Genomic DNA, 14,283 nt, shown 5'->3' on the forward strand with positions numbered 1-14,283 from the left:
GATTTAACAAAAACACCCGTGTTGTCTTATTTACCAAACGACCGCCCTTAACCACCACACTTACCACCATTTGCCATTGTCATTCTAACTAGATCTGAACTTGGAACCGCCACCGCTGCTGTCATTACATTGTCGGGAAAACGTGTGGCATCAAAACCCTAATTGTTCATCCATCTAGACCCGACAAAGTACTGATGTTCAGTCTCGCAAGACCCACCGTTGCAACGGATGTCATCGTCGTTTTTCGACCAACTAAAACCACAGTCTGATTTCCACCCACCATGCTCGCCGGGAAATCGAGTGCGGCGGCTAAAACCAGGTGTCTCCAATTTGAATGGAGGAGAGCAACCAAACTTCAATTTGAGCAGAGGAGTGCGACCAGACATTGTAAAGTTAAAATAGAGAGAGTGCATAAATGGAGGTACCGGTAGATAAGGATGGTGCGGGAGAAGTGGTGGCGGTGGTGGTGATGTCCGGTAGTGGAGGTTGTGGTGGGAGGTTGGATGGTGAAGAAGATGATGACTTGTAAAAGATAAAATTAAAAATAAATAGTTAATTTCCAAGTAGGCATGACACCTCATCTGATTTTATTAAAAAAAAAAGCCACGTCAGCATTTCCACTAACGACGTTAGTCTTCATTTAACGGGGGAGTGATAAAAACAAATAGTGTGAAAGTTGGGAGTGGTGAGAGAAAAAGTGAAAGTTGAGAGTGTTATCTTACCAACAAGCAAAAGTTGAGAGTATTAAAAACCAATATCCCATTAATATAAATATTTTTACAATGTAACAGATAAAAAAATCAAAAAGAAAAATGCATAATACTTGTCTCTTTCGTCACCTTCGGCCATAGCTCCTCCGTTAATTTATCACTAAAACGTTTATGTTGGTGAATACCTTATTGTCGCGAGCTCGCTAGATAGACCAAATCGTGCATAAGATGGTTACTTGCAAAACCTTCTTGCGAGGTGCCTATTTGGGTATACATTTAACAAATCTACAATAGAGCAACAAGGACTGATCTTCATCTTAACCCATGAACTAGTCTTGTATCATATTGTCTAGGCATATATACATGAGACGAGTAGGTGATTAACTATTTTGGGCTCCCCTCCGTATTGTACAGAATATAGATGCAATTTGAATGTTTGTCCTTGAAAAGAAGTCCAAAGTTGGAATGCCATTTATGATCACCCTTCATGAGAATAAAAATGACTTTGATAGCATGGGCGAAGCTTAGTGAGGGCTAGGGTGGCCCGAGCCTCCCTTTTTTTTAGTATTAGTGTAAATTTACCTATTTTTCACCCGAAAATTTTATACATGGTGTAAATTTAACCGTTTTCGACCAAAATTTTGATACCCCCCCTCTTATAAATTTTGTTATACATTTTGAGCCCCCCTCGGACGTTCTAGTCCAAACTTTACCACTATTTGATAGAGACTCAATTAATCCAACGGGGTGAACATTGATCTTTCAATTGTTGTGCACATGGAGTGTAGAGTAGATCCCCGTGACTTTTGACTTTGAAGTTACACAATACTAAATTTTGAAAAGTCTTGATCGAATTTGAAAACATCAAGGTAATTGTTAACAAACGAACTTGTATACCGTTTGTTTTAGTTCTAATACCATAACGAACGTAATGAAAACCGATCGAAAACCAATTTTATTTTAGTTCCGGTACTGTAACGAATGTGACGCCAACCCATTGGTCCACCTTAATAGTTATAATTTTTTGTTCCAGTACTAATACGATAACTCACATAACCAAAACCAATCGAATTCGTGTTTACTTAAGACCTAAACGCTTTGCCAGATAAAACAAGAGTTGTGATTATAATAATGTGTTCCGTGTAATTGCGAAATGAAAAAGAACCTAACTAACCACCAAGACACCAACCCAACACCGGTCCCAAGGGGCATTCCCGTAATCTGAGCACCACCGTGTAAACGTAAAACAAAAAAAACTGTATTTATTTTAACATCCACAAGTTCAAGTTCCCCTGAGTAGTTGTTAATAAATCTCAGATTCAGTTATCTTCTCCTGAGAACCAACCAACCAATACTCTTTCATTCCAATGGCTTCTGATTCTGCTGCTGCTTTCACTGACAAAAACGCTGTTTTCCGCAAGCTCAAAGCCAAATCAGAAAACAAGGTCTCCTTCTATTTCCTCAGATCTGTAATCTAATCATTAGGTTTAATTCAGTTGACTGTTTATTGTTAAATCCTCATCATCAGATGTGTTTTGATTGTAACGCCAAGAATCCGTCACCTACGGGATATTCCTCTGTATTGACTGCTCTGCCACCCATCGCAGCCTCGGTGTTCATATCAGCTTCGTTAGGTGAGTATTATTCTTCTTATTATTATTTCTTCTTTTTAGGGCTTAATAATTGTGTATTCCAAAGGCTGATGTGACTTTGATTTCACTTTAATGAAATTTAGATTCAACTTTACTCTACTTGTAAGATATACTTGTGAGTATTGCTAGTTTTTGTGACTTTGTAAGGTTTAATTGCTATTGAACACATTTTATATGTTTTAAAACTCAATAGGAATTTCTTTAGGTGGTAATTTCGCCATACAATGCAGTAGGTTTGAATGTTTGGTTTGTTGCCTCACTGTTCGTATTAACAATCTCACAGCCTCAGTGTTTATATTAGGTTTTTTTTTTAGGTATTTGTGTTGTTGATGTTTTTAGGGCGCAGTTGTGTGATCGGTTGATTATTAGGTTTTAGTAATTAAACCTAATTTTATAATAAAGTAACTATGAAATTACTTAAGAGTATTGAATTTTTGTTGAATCTGATTTAACATTACTGTAGTTGTAAGTTCTAGTTGTGAGGGTTGCTAGGTTTTGTGAATTTAGACTTACTTTATATTTGAAGTTAGGTTTAATATCTAATGAAAGCATTTTATATGTTTTGAGATTCAATACTTTGTAGGTTATTGGGAATTTGTTTAGGTAGTAATTTCACCATGCAATGCACTAGCTTTGAATGATTTGGTTTGTAGTCTCGGTGTTCATATCAGCTTCGTTAGGTATTTTCTTATCAGTGCTGATGTGTTTTTTAGGTTCAATTGTGTGATAGGTTGATTATTACATTTTATGATAGTGTAAGGCTGATGTAACTTTGATTTCACTTAAAGAGTACTGAACTTTTTGTTGAATCTGGATTGAACTTTCCTGTAGTTGTAAGTTATCATTCTGATGATTGTTAGGTTTTGTGAATTTTAAGCTTACTTTATTTTTTGAGATTAGGTTTAATTGCTAATTAAAACATTTTATATGTTTTGACATTCAACAGTTGTAGGTTATTAGGAAATAGTCTAATACCATGCAATGCATTAGGTTTGAATGTTTGGTTATGAGGAAATGATGAATTGCCCTTGGATCTTGCATATTTAGTATAATGTGCTATAACTTGTTTCAACAGCAGAATGCTTTCTATATTAAATAAGATTTACAAGGTCATAAATATCAGTAAAGTTTGTAAGGCTAATGTAACCAGTTACTTTAGCCTAACAAGAGAAGGAGGCACTGAAGAGATGATATTTTTTTAGCAGATATGATTTAATCTTATACTTTACAGTAATATACTACGCTTATTTATGCTGATTTGACTGTTAAGCACCAGCCGGACTACTTTTTTAAGTTGGGTAATCATATTTGTTTATTAAGGAATTAACAAAAGGTTAAAACTTTTAAGGAGCATTGTGAATAATTGTAATTTCAGAAACTTATTTAGGAGGAACAAAGGGAGTCTACAGTCTACCTTCTAAAGTTTTGATTGGTTTAGAATTAGAATTTTTTAGTCTTTCTATTCCAAGATTTTGTACGTGCAACTCTTAGAGATGCACACTATTATCCTGTAATATTGTTGGGGTAGTTAGCTCTATTGCATCAACTCTAAAAGCTTATCTCTGAAAAACAAAATTAACAGATAGCAATAGAAGTACTAGAAAATATCTTTTTAATGGACTAAGAGGGACAGAAATAGGTCCATATAGTAGCATGATATATTCGAAACACTAACACCCAAAAACTACAGTTGCCATTTTCTTTTTGTTTTTCCTTGTTGACCCATAAAGCTGTTAACTTTTTCAGGTCAACCAATTTAGATTCATGGACACCAGATCAGTTAAAGATGATGAGCTTTGGTGGCAACAATCGTGCCCAAGTTTTCTTCAAGCAACACGGGTGGACAGATGGAGGGAAAATCGAGGCCAAATACACCTCTAGAGCTGCTGAGTTATACAAACAATTACTTTCAAAAGAAGTTGCTAAAAGCTCTGCAGAAGATGCTGTCTTGCCAGTATCCCCTGTTTCTACGAAACCAGTTGAACCTTTTGATGGACCTTCTGATTTCAAGCTCACGGAACCCCCAAAAGAGACCCCTTCAGCAAAACCTGAATCTAATGGCTCTGCTCCAGTGAAAACCTCTTCAACTATTCGTACCACCACTGTCAAGAAGCCTATTGGTGCAAAAAAGACTGGGAAACCTAGTGGGCTTGGTGCAAGAAAACTTAGCACCAAGGTAACAATCATAATGATCTAAGTTATTACTAATTGTTATCTATGTCTTTTTGATTTTCCTGATTTTGCGCAGACAAGTGAAAGTCTGTATGACCAGAAGCCTGAAGAACCGGTTGTACAAGTGTCCACGTCAGCAAGTGGCAAATCCACATCAACTGCAATACCTCACACTTCTCGCTTCAAGTATGTGGATAGTTTTCAAACTGTGGAGACAGGTCCAGGTGGTGTGAACACTCTTAGTCATGTTGCGCCACCTAAGTCATCTAGTTTCTTTGCTGAATATGGAATGGATAGTGGTTTCTCCAAGAAAAGTACCTCATCAAAAGTCCAGGTCAGCAATATTTGTATTTTTTTCATTATTATTTTTGCATCAAATGATTATAAGATGGTCTGATAGGACTTTGTTCAATATCGTTATTCAGATACAGGAAACTGATGAAGCAAGGAAGAAGTTTTCTAATGCTAAATCTATTTCATCAGCACAGTTTTTCGGGGACCAGGAAAAAGCTGATCTCGATGGTCAAGCAAGACTTGATAAGTTTAAGTTATGTATTCTCGTACCTTAAACTTAACAAACCTTCAGTGCTAACTTATGTGGGCTGTTTCTATTAGATTCTGAATTATTCTTTTATGATTTGGTGTTCTAGGGCTCAGCAGCTATCTCAAGTGCTGATCTATTTGGTCATGATGATAATAACCTCGATCTTAGTGCCAGTGACCTAATCAACCGTCTGTCGTTTCAGGTATTAGTATTATCAACTGTTAAAAATGAGATTCATTTTCTTTCTAAATTTACATGGTTGATTTGGATATTTGTTTTTTTTTTTAAATATTGTAATTGCAGGCACAACAGGATATGTCATCGCTAAAGAACATAGCAGGAGAAACAGGAAAGAAGCTGAGCTCAATAGCCTCGACTTTAATGAATGATTTTCAAGACAGAATCCTTTAAAAGTCGTGTGAATTTATCGTTAAGGAAAGTGTAATGTGTAAAGGGTGGCGGAAATGGTTATAATATTGTGATGTGTGGCTGTCGTCGTTTTCTTGGTTCTTTTTTTTTTTTTACTTATAAGATGTAGAGAGCTACAAAGTGTCATCGGATTCAGTCAGGACATATGTATAAGGTTAAAGTTTAAACCCTCTCCAAAAACAGGCTTTGTATTACATTTATAAGACTTTTTTTTCATATTTCCAATTTCTTCATGTTTAAATGCTTCTTTTTGGTAGTAAAACATAAGGATAACCAAAACTGTATATTCCATTCTTCATCAACAGAACACAAGTTCTGCTTATTAAATATGAGCATAACTGCGTAACAAATAGACTATTGATGACATCTACTCTCTTTTTTATTAACATATGATTGTAGTGACTAGTTCAATCTCAGCGATTCAATATATACTTAAAAGTTCGAGCATGCCGCTACGGTGAAATCATTAGGCATGCTACTCCTAGGAAGCAATACTAGAGCATTCGAGTCCGAGTGGAGGCATGCCATTTAAACATTTGAGATGAATTCAGATTTCTTATATGATCATGCTTGTTTTAGGCTGATGAAATACCAACAATTACAAACATTACTAATAAGGTTGATTTGCATCATAATTTGAATCAGTTTAAAAGCATACACTGCTTAAATAAATACAAGATTCCACAGTACTAATTATTTTTATGATGATTAAAATTTAAACACAAGGTAAATAGGATATAACTTGGCTCTCATGGAATGTAGCCACCATGACCATCACCACCCCCGGTTCCGCCACCGCCACCATATCCACCTCCTCCATGTTCACCACCACCGCCTCCACCTCCCGAACCACCTCCACCTCCTCCACCATAAGCACCACCTCCATATGCTCCACCTGCACCACCGCCTGTACCACCGCCACCTCCATATCCACCTTGTCCTCCAGCTCCTCCACCGCCTCCACCATGCCCACCTCCACTTCCACCACCATACCCACCACCATTCTCACCCCCGGCTCCATACCCACCACCGGTACCACCTCCTGCACCTCCACCGTAACCTCCTCCATGCTCACCACCACCGCCAGCGTATCCACCGCTACCACCACCGCTACCGCCTCCAGCACCTCCACCATAACCTCCTGCATGCTCTCCACCACCTCCAGCATATCCACCACCGCTACCACCTCCAGCACCTCCACCATAGCCTCCTGCATGCTCACCACCACCGCCAGCATATCCACCACCACTACCACCTCCAGCACCTCCACCATAACCACCCGCATGCTCCCCACCACCTCCATAGTATCCACCGCTACCACCTCCACTCCCTCCACCACCACCACCTCCATAACCACCACCATGCTCCCCATAACCAGAACCACCTCCAGTACCACCACCACCACCTCCTCCATAACTAGGAACATGCTCATACCCACCCGCGTATCCACCTCCACCACCATGTCCCCCACCACTACCACCACCATGCCCCCCTCCATGTTCACCACCTCCTCTATAACCACCACCACCACCACTCCCCGAACCCTCACCGCCACCTCCATATGCATACCCAGGCACTACATGTTCACCACCACCACTTTCAAAATTCAAAAGTGTTCTAGCAGCTGTAGAACAAACTACAATGCATAAAAAGATAACCAAAACACTAACAACTACTCTCCGGTTATCCATTTATGGAAAGTTGAGTATATATGATAAGAAACAAGTCCAAATGCAACAATTTATAGGCATTGTGGATCTCAATCCATTAGCATTGTGCATTGGGCACATGGCAAAGGTGCAGCTGGTCCAGAGTAACTCCTCCGCACTGAGCCTGCATTATCTATAACGCACCATAGCACATAGACCATAGACCATAGCCAATATCTATGTATCATGCATTTTTGCTGTAACCCACATTTTCAAATTCAAACTAGTTTACATCAATTTGGATAAGATGATAACACTTGATTAAAGTTATTGAAATAAAGATAACCTTTCTATAATCACAATTAATTAATTATAAGTTAATTAATACATTATAAGACATTGTGCAAATTGCATTATACATACATGATAACGTCACCACCTTTCACTTTCAGACACGCGTTGAGCAAATAGGATAAAATTAATGTTAACTAATTAAACTCATATTGTCTGTTGGCTACTTTAAGATTCAAATAATCACGTTATGTGATGCATACATGTTAAGGATGAGTGTTTGTATGAAAACTTAATAGAAATAGAATGGATAACATCTTCTGTTACTTTTTAATAAGTTATAAACAAACATGTTATGATTGGTCGCTGTTAATATTATTTTTCAAATCTTTCTTTTGGTATTGAAGCAAAATGCAGTAGTAAATGAAGACAGCAACAATGCACTTCCATTGTGGCCACTATACATGGCTCTTTCCAATCCCATGTGATGTACTCAATTGTTTTCATCCCAACAAGGATCATAAGTCAACTACACTATTCACACTCAAAAAAATCATTTTATCACAAAACAGTTTTATACAAAATCTTACCAGTCAAGTATTTAACTTTAACCCAACAAATGGTTTTATATTTTCAATAAACGGATTAAAAGCTTCGGGCGCCATGCATGTTTAATCACATATTCCTATACAGCTTGAAGTGGGCCAATCCGTAAGCCCCTGGCTGACAGCACAACCTGATCCAGGCCTCCATACCCGACCCAAACCTAGCCCTTCATGGTGCGAGTGACAAAGAAGAAAGTTAGCCCTATAGCTGTTAGCTAGGCCCAAATACAATATCATGCTAGTCCTCTAGGCCCATGATGAAGCCCATTCTAACCACTAGGCCCATGTTTATGACTTAGAATAAGGTCAGCCCAGTCTAATTTTAAGGCCCATGTTTATGACTTACAAATTACAATTAGGTCAGCCCAGTCTAACTTTAAGGCCCATACATAAGTCCAGGTTAATCACTAGATCTAGTCACCTAGACATTAACAGGTCCTATTACCAAGCCCATACTTCAATCATCAAACCTAGATGCATATAAGCCCCACTCTCATCCAGGTCTCTTGAACTAATGTTTTAAAAATCGATATTTAATTCGTACCGCATTGGGCTAAATGGGTTGTATAGGGAGGTTAAACCGAGTTAAATAGTTTACCTTGTAATATCATATAAATGTAACTTCAACTCAAAAAATAACCTAAAAGTATATGATTCCTATAATCCAAAAGTGATCCATAATTTAAAAAAAACAATACAAAAGCACTCGATTTTCAAAAAATAATCCAAAAGTTTATACTCGTTTTGATGTTAATCGCTAGGTTAAAATTAATTTTTAAAGGCCGCAAAATATCAAAAATCGTTTGGGCTTAGAACCAGTTTGCTAGTTTAACCCAGTATTTTAGAAAAAACCGCCGGTTCGATGTTCTAGCAAACTGCTCAACATACCGGTCTGATATGCGAAACCTGAAATACCGGTTCAACTGGCCGGTATGAACCTGTTTTTAAAATACGGTCTAGAATGATCTAAAAGTGAGTAGGACAAAAATATAGTGGGAGATTCGTGGACGCCTCCCCTACACTTTTATGATTGATTAAAAGTTTGGTAATAACAGCCACATAATACAAAAGGTGACACTAATATACACTAAAAAGAGTTGAAAAGGACAATTCTCCACTATAAGCTAAGTGATGATAAATAGCTAAATACCATAACACACAATAAGCAACTTCAAGAAAGTAGCTTTATTTGGGAAACTATGGAGCCTGAGAGTGTTAGCCAAACTTCTCCAAGGTATTCCTTACTCATTTAACATTTTCAAGCCACTTGTATATTTACCAAGACATTATTCACTTGTGCAGCACTGAGAACAAGCCAAACTGCAAGTGCACAGATGGATGGAAATGCACCGTCACCAAAACCGAGTCATCTAAGGTTGGCAAACCATTCGCAAAATGTGGTGGCGGTGGTTGCACTTGTGTCACGTACGTGCCTTAACGGTTTAACACTCACAATTCGTTTATTTACACTATAAAATCTATAATCTATATACAATCAACTCAATATGGTGTTGCAGTGAGACGGCTGTGGTGAAACAGCCATTGGAGATCTCTGCAGCCGCAAAAGCGTTCTGTGAGTGTCCTGAAGGTTGGTCTTGTGTTGTAACCAAAGCTGATGGCTCGGAGGCCGGTAAGACATACTTTGAGTGTGGTGAAGGCTGCATTTGTGTCATAGATGAAACCAACACTGTGAAAGTTGTATGCGCCTGATTGCATCGTGTCTGCAAATGGTTAAATCTCACAAAAAGATACAAACTTGCTCGGTTTCTACTATTAAACTAGTTCCCGATATTGTATTTGTCCTAAAATAAGCATGTGAGATTTGTATTAAACTACAATCTTTGTGTGATCCTGTAATATATGAAGTTTGTGTTTGGTTTTTGCTTTGAAGATGCATATTTCAATCAATAACTGATTCTCAACACATGTGAATAAAGTACCATAACATCAGCATACAAAGAGGCTTCTATTTCAGACTTTAATAAGGAGATTTTGTCCATACAAATACAAATCAATGGGCTTTATTTCAAAGTTTTCAACAATATAAGTACATACATACACTGCAATCTGCCTGTGATTTTAATCACAGGATAAAATCACAGGATAATATCATCAATGCTGAAAGCTTGAATGAAGATTTATACAAACCACCAATTAGCAACTTCAATTGTTCTTCCAGAAACTGTTACAAAAGACATTAAAACCATACAAGGTCAGAAGTCAGAATCTGATTCAATTATATGAAATGGGGCAGAATCTAAGCATATCTTATGATCCGGGGTGCAGACGAGCTTAGTCGAGTCCGAGCTCGGCTCGTGAGCCGTTTCTTCAAGCTCAGACTAGGCTCGTTTATTATCTACGAACAAATTAATTTATATGCAATTTTAATTATTTCTGTATAATATGAGAAGAACCTTAAACAAATTTCAGTTCGGCTCAAGCTCATTTGCAATACCTTAAACGACCCAAAGCTTGGCTTGAGCTTGGTTGTGCAATGTAACCAGATTTGTTTGAGGCTCGGGCTCGATAAGGCCCGTCTAGTTTCAGAGTTTTTTATTATGCTCCAAAACTAAGGGGCACAAACAAGCCAAACCGCTCGAGATTGACTCGATAAAAATCTCGAAATTATCTAAGCGTTTTCGAGCTCGAGCTGAGCCCCAAATAAAGCTCGTTTAGTTATCGAGCCTAAGCTCGAGCCTTGTATGGGAAGCTAGTTTAGGCTTGTCGAGCCTTGTGAGTTTTGCCTCCTTTGGACTTCCACGTATTAACTTCATACTGTACAGCCAAGCTTGAGACGAGCTTTGGCTCGCTTATAAGGTTTTCCTCAAAATATATAAAAAATAATTATATAAGTACATAAATTAAAATTTAATAAATAATCAACAAGCGAAGTCTGAACTTGGAAAACCAAATCACAGGCTGAGCTCGACCTCCCGTAAGTCAAAACAAGTCAAGGTGGAGCATAGTTGAGCTCGGGCTTGGCACCTTTACACCCCTAAGTTATGATTGCCTTAAAACTATTATGTTCCAAAACACAATTAAATAACAACTTTCCAGAAAACTAATCTCTAAACTGACACAATTGCAATCAAACCTCACCATTTTTGGCTCAATTCGACGAACAAAACAGCGTAATCTGCTCACGGAAGCTACGATCCTTGGGCCTCAAATCTCTCCTCACATAACCCTTAGCAACCTCATAATCAAACGACTCAAACCCTACCTCTCCACTCCTCCGCCACATATCCTCCGCAAAATTCCGGTGCGCATAATACGCTTCCGCCTCCACAACCAAGTCACCATCACCCTTACCTTCCGGCCGGACAGTAATCGATAGCCGCTCGTAATGCCCTAGAGTTATACCTTCAAGCACAGATTTTTATTTTTTTATTAAAAAATATATAATTTGAAAACAATATGTTTTCTTAATGTTAAACTTAACTACCAATTACCCATTACCCAATTCATTCATTTAAGTCTACTTAAAAAAAATAATAAAAAAATAATAATAATCTTGTATCCTAAATTTTACCTTCAAGCACAAATTTCTTTTCTATAAAAAAAATTAAAAATATATATTTTGAAGACAATATTTTTGTTAATCTTTAAACCTAATTACCAATTACCCAATTCATCCATTTAAGTCTAAAAAAACTTCGAAACCTAAATTTCACCTTCAAGCATAGATTTCTATTTTATACAAAAAGATTTAAGATATATATATTTTAATATTTTGAAAACAACATGCATTCTTAATCTCTAAACCTAATTACCCATTACCCAATTCATTCATTTAAGTCTATAAAAACACTCTTTTTTCTTGAATCCTAATTTCTCCTTCAAGCACAGCTGCACAGATTTCCCTATTATAAAAAAAAAAATTTTAAAAAAACATTGTTTTAACACAATATAAATTCTTAATCTTTAAACCCAATTACCCATTACCCAATTCATTCCTTTAAACCTACTTTCATAAAAAAAATAAATAAATAAAAACTCTTTTACCTTCAAGCACATCAAGGCGTTGGATTCCGGCGTCAGAAACCGAATAAAGCTCGCCACGGACACGGTGTCGAGATCTCCCGGGAAGGTTTAACAGAAACGGAACGCCGTACGGACCACGGACGAGTGGCAGGCGTAGGTCCGTGACGTAATTGCCTAAGAAAACGGCGTCGTTTCGAGATATTAGATCTTGCATTAGCTTGTGATTAGAGAACCCGGTTTTCAGAGTGCCGTATGAGAATATTAGGGTTTGGTTGCCGGAGACCGTCATGGTTTTAGTTTTCCGGCGGGTTTAGAATACACCGATGGGTGCCGGAAGGAAAAAGAATGATTAATAATAAGAAGTGAGTGGTGATTGGACATTATTATTATACATTTATATAGCGTTGGATTTAGGGGACATTACTATAAGAATATTTAGTTTAGTGTTACTATGAGAATATTATTAGTATTAAATTGTTATTAACCCAACTTGGGCTAACCAATGGGCTTTGAAGATATAAACCATGAATCCAATTGATAGAAGGCTTCAGTTTATATGAGTGAATACTATAAATAGTAAATATATATATATATATATATAGGGTAGGGTTAACGTAAAAAAAACAATATTTTTGTGAGAAACATATTAATAGATCTTGGCCCTTGGATCTAGGATCTAGTGGTTAAGATTAGTAGTTTCTGAATATTGTATAGTTTCCTATTTACATGGTATAGTTTTCTATTTTACTGGTGTGCTTAATTTTAAAGCCTTCTCACACTTCTCACAAAACAATTATTTTTTATTTGAACTCTTTTATATATATATATATATATATATTCAATATTTTAGAAAATTATAATAAAACTAGTTTTTATCCCCCGTATTACGGTATACGGGGGTTTATTTGTTTTTAATATTTATTTATTTTTTGAATATTTATCTTTTTTATTATATGAAAGTTAATAATATATTTATGGCTTGATGATAAATTGTTTAACAAATAAATGAGATATTATAACCCGGTTTAAAAGCTATATGGGTTTGATAAGACCAAAGACCTGTTTATTTTTTTTACTACAAATTGGTTTTGTAATTATAAATAATATATATTTTTTTAAAATAAATCATATATTAATTTTTAGTTTTTATCCCCCGTATTACGGGGGTTGTTTTATATTATTTGTTTTTAGTAGTTATATATTTTTTGAATTTTAATTTATTTATTGTATGTAAGTTAAGAATATACTTATGCTTTGATGATAAAAGATTTCAAAAATAAATGAGATGTTATAACCCAATTTAAAAGCTATATGAGTTTGGTGAGACTCAAGACCTGTTTGTTTTTTTACCATAAAATTGTTTTTTATTTATAATAATATATTTAAAAAAAAATCATATATTAATTTTTTATATATTTCTATTTTATAGGATTTTTACATCAAATACTTGGTAAGATTAGTTTTTAATTTAATGAGATGCTATAACCCGTTTAAGAAATATATGGGTTTGATAAGACCCATACCCATGAATTCGGGTCAATGCATGAGAAGCTTCCATTTAAAAATCAAGCAAATCTGGTGACTCCAAAAAAGGGGGGAGCGATCACATCACGACACCTAGGATTTTTGGGTTTTCGTTTATATATTTTATAGATAGATTATGAACTTTTTAATGTATGATGAGCTTTGATTACCATAATCTTAATCTTAATCTTAAATAAATAAAACCTTTAATAGTTATGTGGTTGCTTTCTGTGTTTTCTCAAACCACAAGGTTGATTTATTTATAAATGAGGGGTTCTCTTGTATTTGACCCGAATTCACGTGTATATGTTTCATCAAATTCAAATAGTCCTTAAACGAGCTATAACATCTCATTAAATTAAAAATTAATCTCACCATATATTTGATATGAAAATTCTATAAAATAGAGATATACCAAAAAATAATATTTTTTTAAATATACTATTTATAATTAAGAAACAATTTTAAAAAAATAAGCGGGTCATGGGTCTCACCAAACTCAATTAGCTTTTAACCGGGTTATAACATCTTATTTATTTGTGAAATTCTTTCATCATCAAACACTAAGTATATTATTAAAAATCTTACTATAAATAAAATTAAATTCTAAAAATATATAAATATTAAAAACGAATAATGTAAAACAACCATGTTATACAAAAAAAAAAAAAAGCTAGTCATTAATATATATACGACAACCGAAGACAATGGTGATGATTTTTG

General features: G+C 35.8%; 2 protein-coding genes and 1 pseudogene across 3 annotated transcripts; 2 read left to right on the forward strand and 1 right to left on the reverse strand.

The window, feature by feature from the left end:
* The first annotated feature begins 2,042 nt into the window (after positions 1 to 2,042).
* LOC143603950 (putative ADP-ribosylation factor GTPase-activating protein AGD8) lies at positions 2,043 to 5,803 on the forward strand (annotated as a pseudogene). The gene is made up of 7 exons (XR_013148185.1): positions 2,043 to 2,155; positions 2,239 to 2,344; positions 4,109 to 4,538; positions 4,611 to 4,868; positions 4,960 to 5,080; positions 5,183 to 5,280; positions 5,382 to 5,803. The product of XR_013148185.1 is annotated as a putative ADP-ribosylation factor GTPase-activating protein AGD8 (transcript).
* Positions 5,804 to 9,196: 3,393 nt separating this feature from the next.
* Positions 9,197 to 9,935, forward strand: LOC143603053 (uncharacterized). The gene is made up of 3 exons (XM_077079979.1): positions 9,197 to 9,286; positions 9,355 to 9,477; positions 9,570 to 9,935. The coding sequence occupies exons 1-3, from the start codon at positions 9,252 to 9,254 to the stop codon at positions 9,760 to 9,762; spliced, it is 351 nt and encodes a 116-aa protein (XP_076936094.1). The 5' UTR covers positions 9,197 to 9,251; the 3' UTR covers positions 9,763 to 9,935.
* A 231-nt stretch (positions 9,936 to 10,166) lies between these two features.
* Positions 10,167 to 12,451, reverse strand: LOC143603062 (putative gamma-glutamylcyclotransferase At3g02910). The gene is made up of 3 exons (XM_077079981.1): positions 12,058 to 12,451; positions 11,147 to 11,415; positions 10,167 to 10,234 (listed from the first exon to the last, which is right to left on the reverse strand). Exons 1-2 carry the CDS (start codon positions 12,323 to 12,325, stop codon positions 11,162 to 11,164), a joined length of 522 nt encoding a protein of 173 aa, XP_076936096.1. The 5' UTR covers positions 12,326 to 12,451; the 3' UTR covers positions 10,167 to 10,234; positions 11,147 to 11,161.
* Between the last annotated feature and the right edge of the window lie 1,832 nt (positions 12,452 to 14,283).

This window comes from Bidens hawaiensis, unplaced genomic scaffold, assembly GCF_021521415.1.
Source record: "Bidens hawaiensis isolate Kalapana, Puna unplaced genomic scaffold, B.hawaiensis_p1.1 tig00001961_1, whole genome shotgun sequence".
Lineage (NCBI taxonomy): Eukaryota > Viridiplantae > Streptophyta > Magnoliopsida > Asterales > Asteraceae > Bidens > Bidens hawaiensis.